At 61.2% G+C, this 7163-nt stretch overlaps 1 protein-coding gene across 1 annotated transcript; it reads right to left on the bottom strand.

Moving 5' to 3' along the window:
* Window positions 1–432: 432 nt before the first annotated feature.
* PCP2 (Purkinje cell protein 2) lies at window positions 433–6456 on the bottom strand. The gene is made up of 5 exons (XM_073319213.1): window positions 6340–6456; window positions 5790–5815; window positions 4740–4852; window positions 3955–4118; window positions 433–438 (listed from the first exon to the last, which is right to left on the bottom strand). The coding sequence occupies exons 1-5, from the start codon at window positions 6454–6456 to the stop codon at window positions 433–435; spliced, it is 426 nt and encodes a 141-aa protein (XP_073175314.1).
* Between the last annotated feature and the right edge of the window lie 707 nt (window positions 6457–7163).

The raw sequence follows: 7163 nt of genomic DNA on the forward strand, positions 1-7163 counted from the left end.
CCCAAGTTGCCTTGTGTGCCCTCTGCCCTGTGTGTCCATCTCCCTGCTGTCCTGCGGGTTCCTGCAGTTCCATCCCTGTACATCCGATGCCAGTCCAGGATCCCCATGCCCCTGGCTCGCCGGGCACATCCAGCACTGTCCGTCTCCTCCTGGGCACAGGCCCCATTTACTGCCTGTGCCACGACCCACCCGCATGTCCCTGGTGAGAGTCCCCTTCCTCTCCCCCCTGCCCCCCTACTTCCTCCCCCATCCCCCACTGCAGTGCACAACGGGTCCCTGGGGCACCCCGAAACGGACACAGACCACCAGGAAACCAGCCAGGCCTTTATTGGGGTGCTGGGGTTGTACAGAGCGGGCAGGGCAGGTGCTGCAGGGCACAGGTGCTATCACAGCCGTCAGGCATGTCGGCTCCTCCCCCCGCCACGGGGGCGCTCACTTCTGCAAAGAGGAAGAGATGGCGTTGGGTGCGGGGAGCGAGGACGGACCCTGGTCAGCCCCCCCCCCCACCTCGCCCAAGCTCTCCTGCACACACGCGCATGAAGCTTCTTCCCAGAGGCAGGGGTTGGATTGGCACTCGGCCCCTTCCCCCACTGTGTGTATTCCCCCTCTGCTATCTGTCCCCACTGGAGTGTGCGCACATGTGTGATGTGGGCCCCCCCATGTACAGGGCACCCTGCCCCCCAGGTATAATTCATAGATTCTAAGGCCAGAAGGAACACTGTGATTCTGTAGCTTGACCCCAATATTGCACAGGTCCTGGGACTTCCCTGCATTAATTTCTGTTTGAAAAACTTCTCATCTTGATTTTAAAATGGCCAGTGCTGGGGAATCCTGGGAAATTAATCCAGTGGTTCCTTCCTCGCCCTGTTACAAATGTATGCCTTATTTCTAGTCTGACTTTCTCCCCCCCAGGAGTGGGGCGCAGCCTGGCTCTAGCTGCCAGGCTTTCCTGTCAATTTCATGGCAGCATGGAGCTGTGAAACTGACAAGACAGCCAACAGCCCTAAGTAGGGCAGTGTCTGCATGGAGGTAAGCCCTACCCCTCTCATGGAGGTGGAGTTGTTATGTCAGTGTAGTAGGGTACTTACAGTGGTGGGACAAGGCTGTAGGTGGACACTGAGTTAGGCTGACGTACGCTACCTTACATGACCTGTGTAATGTAGACCAGGCCTTACAGACAGTGACCAAGTCACCCCTTAACCTTCTCTTTGTGAAGCTAAATGAAGCTCCTTGAGTCTATCACTAAAAGGCAGGTTTCTGATCCATTCAGCATTCTGCTGGCTCTTCTCTGCCCCCTCTCCAGTTTATCAACATCCTTCCGTTGTGGGCACCAGAGCTGGACACAGGATTCCAGCAGCGGTCGACCAGTGCCAAAGACAGAGATAAAACAACCTCTCTGCTCCTACTCGAGATTCCCCTGTTGATGCATCCCATTAGCTCTTTAGGCCACAGCATCCCATAGGGGGCTCATATTCAGCTGATGATCCAACCCCCCCACCCCCCCAAATCTTTTTCAGAGTCACTGCTTCCCAGGATAGAGCCCACTCTTGTAAATAAGGCCTAGGTGCTTTGTTCCTACATACAGTGATGTGTGTACTCCCCCCATCCCTTCCCTGTCCCCTGTCCTCCTGGGTCTGTGCGCTGCTGCCCCCTGCTGGATGCATGCCCACCTACACTCATGTTTGTGCCACCTTCTGCTGCCCTGCAGAGCACGAGGGTGCCCAGGGTCCAGTGCATGTGGGTCAGGCCTTTTGGGGGCAGCCCCAGTCCATCGTCCCCTCTGGCACCGGGACTGGAGCGGGTGTGCCCTGGATGCTCTATTGCTGTCGCTGGTGACATCACAGCCGCTGGGCCTTCCCCCCACTTGCTGACTCGCTAGGCGAGAGCTCCCCTCGGTTTCTGCTGCTCCAGGCCAGCTCCCACTCCCCCTCAGCCCCTGCCACAGGGACTGGAGCTGCTCCTGCTGGAGGAGAAGAGCTGAAGCCTCCCTGCTTTGGTCCATCTCGCTGGGCTGCTCCCCTTACAGCCCTTCCTTCCTGCACCCCAAGCTGTTCCCCAGCCCCCAGGAGGTGTTCTTGGCCCTCCTGAGTATGTGAGCATCACCCCCCCAGCAGGGCCAGAGAGCTTGGCTAGCACCCCTACTTCCACTGTGTGCGTTGCCCACCAGTGACCCCAGTTCCTGGTGGCCTCATGGCCTAAGCCTGGACACGGCGCCAGCTCGTGCATCCCAGAGAAGCCTCATGTGGATACATGGCACAGACAGGCACAGTCAGCAACCCCCTGCCCCCCCCAAGGCACAGCCAGTGAGGCCCCCCAAACACACTCAGACGAAACTCCAGCCGGGCACATCAGAGAGAGAGAGAGTTAGTTATGTTAATTCACATCCAGACGAGGACAAGTGATGTTTGGCATGGGGGAAGACACAGATATTAGTCACAAGCCAGACACAGGGCCGGTAGAGAAGCCATAGCAAGACAGAGACCGGGAGGGATGGCAGAGGACCCCAGGGGGGATCCCAGCCACAGATACCGCTCTGCTGTGTGCTTAGGGGAATTGCCAGCTGGCCAAGGGGGTGTATCCCTGATTGGGGTTCCCTGCCCCACTGATGCCATGTTTGGATTGCCAGACTCACCCTGGGCTGCTACAGCCTGGGCCCCTCACTCAGCTCTGACCAGGCAAGTGAAACTGGTGCAGAGGGTTTAGGAGTGGAAAGTGTGTGGTACTGAGGAGCAGGACTCCTGGGTTCTATCCTCAGCCCTGGGAAGAGAGTGGGGTCCAGTGGAAGCAACGGGGAGCTAGGGCTCCTGGGTTCTATCCCCGGTTCTGCAAGGGAATGTCTGTCCCCCCAGGGATCTTGATGGCCTGCGGCTGCTGAGGCATTTCATTGCAGCCAGACACCACCAGAGGGTGCCAGGGCTGGACTGAAATTCCCAATCCCCCAGGCGAAGGGCCCTGTGCGCCCTATGCTGGCTCTAGGTGTTATGTCTGGGGCAGCACCAACCTTCCTTGTCCCCCCGGCCCTAGACCAGCCCTGGGCTGCCGGCTCCCTCTGACTGAGCCAGCTGGGACGCCACACAGACGCTTTCGGTGGTCTGCTAGTGGCTGCCTAGGTCACCTGGGTTGGGTTCTGATAGGGTGAGTGAAGGTGGGGGGGGGGACATGGGGCAGCCCACGTGGGGGGGCACCGACATGGCTGAAGGGGGAGCGAGTTGGCATGGGGTGGTGGTGGCCACCAGCCACTTTCCCCTGGCGCTGGGGCCCTGAGCCCGACACCCAGTGGAGCCGATGGGCACTGCGCACTGGCTTCCCTCTGGGCGGGCTTTGGATCAGGACTCAGCGCCAGGTGCTGTCAGCCACTGCGTTGCTGAATCGGGGCGGAGGAGAGCCCCCTACCAGGGCGAGGAGCCCTGGTGCTGGGGGCTGCGCAGGTGGGAGGGGGCCAGGACAGGTGACGGGCGCTCAGTGTGGGGGATTTGGGCTCTGCTCACCCCTCTAGCTCCCTCAGCTCGGGAGGGCTCCCGGCACGGGAGGGCTCCCGGCACTGGCGGGCAGTGGAGCCTGGTTCTCTTGCTTGTCTGGGCCACACCTGGCACATCCTGACTCCACGTGGCCTGGCCCAGGGGCTAGCCCCCCGCGGCGCAGGGGGGATGGGAGGGCCTTAGCCGTGAGTGGTGAAGGCACAGTTCAGTTCTGTGGGGCCTCCCACAAGGGGCTGCTCCCACCTTGCCCTGCACTCCGTCACTGCCCTCTTTCGTCACACGATGTTCTGACAAACACTGCCCCCTCCTGGATGCCCTCAGGACTACACGTGCGATACGTCACCCCCTAGGGGCGTTCCCAGCTCTGCCACATCCAATGGCTTTGCTCTCTTTGCCTAGGCAATGCCCTGATTCCTCCCTCCATGCTGCCCTGCCCATGGTGCCCCCCATCCCCACGCGGCCGCCCTGCTCTCACCTTGGTGGGCCCGGAGGCTGGCTTGCTGGGGGCGTTGCGGTCAGTGTTCTGGAAGCCTGGGAGGTAGTTGAAGCTGACGCGCTGGTCGTCCATCCGCCGGCTCTGTGTGTGCGCCAGCATATCCAGGAAACTGTCCATCTCCGGCGGGGGGCTCGGGCTGTCCTCTGTGGAGGGGCAGACACAGGTGTGAGGGAAAGGCCAGGCAGCTCCCAGAGGGGGCCATGATGCTGGGCCTATTTCCCTCCCCTTCAGGATATGGCCATGGGGCCCTCCGACACTGCATCCCACCTCCCACCACAACAGCCCCGGCCATGCCCCTCCAGTCCCCCCGCCCCACCCCTACACTTACAGAGGGAGCTGTAAACCTCACAGAATGCACCTGACCACTTGTGTGATGGTGCCCACGGGCCTGGCAGTTCCTGCAGCGGGTGGCATGCCCAGCCCCAGCTTGGCAGAACCACACAGGGCTGTCATTGGGGCTAAAGTTCCCAAGCCCCATTTTCAACCCAGCCCCAGTGCTGGACTCCTCAGTTTCCTGGAGCAGAGAGTTCCACAGGCCGCCCCCTGCCCCTTCAGGGACCCATGTTGTCCTAGAGATGAGCAGTCCTTGCTGAGCCCATTCCCACCCCCATGCCCTGGGGCAGGACTGTGGCCAGCCAAGTCTGCTGCTGGGCGAGTGGGCAGGCATAGGGACGGATGCTGTGACCTCTGGTTCTAAACCCAAGAGCCGCCCGACCCCCCTGCCCCCCCCCCACACCAGGACTCACGCTTCTCCGGGTCAGCACCGCTCTTGCCATGTACGATCTGGATGTTGCAGCGCTGCTTGTCCATGCGCCCACCCTGCACGTGGGTCAGCAGGTTGAAGAAGCCTTCCTGCTCTGGGGAGCCCGACTGTGAGGGGAGAGGAGGGGGCGGGTGAGATGGGGTGTGGGGGAGAGATGCCCCCCAGTGACACACTGCCCCCAGCCTTCCTGCTGTGAGACCCTCCCCCCTGGACACAGGCAGCCCCCCGAATGTCTCCTGTACAGCACCCCCTGGAGCCCCAGGCCCCAACATTCAGCCCGTCTGCAGAGCTCAGGCACCGTCACCACCACTAGGGGGCGTTCACAGGCCCACAAGGGACTCCAGCAGGGACCTACCCCACAGCCTGAGATGGAGGCTCAGCCCCATCCCAGCAGCAGCTCCCCCACCCCAGCAAGGATACAACCCCTATAAGGCTTCAGACCCTCCCCAGGCCACCCCCCACCAGGGCCTCATCCTCCACCCTCCAACCTCCCCCCCTTGCCTGGACCAAGGCCCCTCCAAACAACAGTCTGAACCTAAAGCCATCAGAGCAATCTGCGCCACAACCCAGCTGAGAGACCCCCAGCCTGCCCAGTGTTGGGGGGCCACAGCCTTCCAGACCCCATCTAAGAGGCCGGACAGTGGCTGTAGGTAGGGCATACCACATCCCACCCCAGAGCACCGCCTCTGCCCAGCACACCCACACCCCTGTCTCCCGGGGCAAAGCAAACAGGTTCTGTTCCCTTCCCCTGGGCACAGAGCGAAGGCCCCAGCCGGGCACAGCCCCTCCTACCCCCCCCCCCCCCCCACACAACATTTTAGCTAATTTTAGTTAGTTTCTAGGCACTTGGTGGTGTGAATGGGCTGCTAATCCAGCCTCTGCCCAGCCAGCCACCCTGCCCTATGGCACTGTTCACCCTCGGCTGGTGATAAGGGACAGGGCTTCACACTGAACCGTGGCTTGGGCCCAGCAGGTTACACAGAGCCAGGCGTCTATGGCCGTGCCCACGGGCTATTCAAGGGGCTTTGCCCAGGTCCCCGCCTGCTGGGATCAGGGCCCTGCCCCATGCTGGGATTTCTAGGGGACCCTCACTGCAGTGGACCAACAGAGCATTGAGGCCAGAGCAGGAGAGCTCTGTAAAGGGGGTTCCGCCCCCAAATGAAGGGGAAGAGCTTGACTCCAAGTGGGTAGCGCTGGCTGAGGGGACTCTGGGGTGCAAGCAATGGGCACCCAGGATTGGGCAAGGCAGGGAGCAGCTGCCAGGCTCGGTGAGGTGAGGGCAGCCTCCTCCTGCCTGCTTGAATCTTGGCCTCCTTGCCCCCCCAAGGCCAGCTAGTGCGGCTGTTGCTGCCAATGGCCTCCCCCTGGTCCTGCTGCCCACCTCACCCCCTGGCACTGCAGCCTTTGGCCCACGTCCTCTCTCCACAGCCAGCCCTGCCACCCCTTGTGCTGCCCATTGCAACATCACTCACTCCAACTGTGCCACCCACCCTCCCCAGCAATCCTGAGTGGCGCTGCAATCCCTTGTTCGCCCCCCCAGGGCTCCCCGCTGTGCTACCCCAACACAAGCCTCTGTCATGTGGGTCCGAGGATGGGGTTACGATCTCCACTAGCTGGTTGGTGCCCAATTCTCCTTGGTCTTCCCTCCCAGGCTCTTCCTCTTTGCTCTGATCACGTCTCGTCAGCCCTGCCTTTGCTCTGCCAATGGCCGCCCCCATTGCATGCCCCTCTGCTGCTTGCTCCCATGCTGCCCCTTGGGCACAGAACCCTCCAGTCATTTACAAAGCCCCCCCCCCCAATCCCTCCATGGGTCTGGGCCGCCTCCCAGCCGGCATCAGCCTGCCCAGCCCCATGGAGCCCCTCTGCTAAGGAGCAGGCCCATTCACTGCCTCTCTGCTGGAGAAGCTTCCCAGGGTAAGTTTGCACCCCAGCTGGGGGAGGATAAAATGCCATAGAGGGCCTGCTGCTGCTGCCAGCCTAATGGAGTTGCTCCTTTTGCTCACATGCTTGGAGGGTTTGTGCAGTGGTGTTCACAGGTGTGAGTTCAGAGCTTGCCGGGGAGGGGGAGCCGGTGCTATGATACTTTCAGTGTGCTGCTGAAACAATCGCAAGGCATGTGCTCCTAAAGCTAATGGGCGTGTGTGTGTGTCTCTGAACCTTTAGGGGACTTGTCCTCCAGCTTCTCTCTCATCATCCGTTGCAGGGGACCCAGGCATTGGTGGCACCCTGGCCCCTCCTGTTCTCTGCCTGGGGCACACAGCCACTTAGTCTCCTGAGGGCTGAAACGCTTTAGTTGAACTGGAGAGGTTGGGCTCAGGGGGCTGGTGGCCTGTTGTATCCAGGAGGCCAGAGTAGCTGATCTGATCATCCCTTCTGGCCTCAAACTCTGTGAAAGTATCTGCTGCTTTGGCTTGTTATTGTTCTT

Source organism: Lepidochelys kempii, chromosome 20 (genome assembly GCF_965140265.1).
Source record: "Lepidochelys kempii isolate rLepKem1 chromosome 20, rLepKem1.hap2, whole genome shotgun sequence".
NCBI classification, from domain to species: Eukaryota; Metazoa; Chordata; order Testudines; family Cheloniidae; genus Lepidochelys; species Lepidochelys kempii.

Bases quoted from the DNA above. Each gene is read 5' to 3' on its own strand.
- PCP2 (XM_073319213.1), bottom strand. From the start codon at position 6,456: ATGGGGGCGGCCATTGGCAGAGCAAAGGCAGGGCTGACGAGACGTGAT. The intron at 5,816-6,339 runs GTAACCCCATCC...AGGGTCCCCTAG, and splicing joins CCAACCAGCTAGTGGAGATC to AAATCCCAGCATGGGGCAGG. The intron at 4,119-4,739 runs GTGCTGACCCGG...GCCCCTCCACAG, and splicing joins GATCGTACATGGCAAGAGCG to AGGACAGCCCGAGCCCCCCG.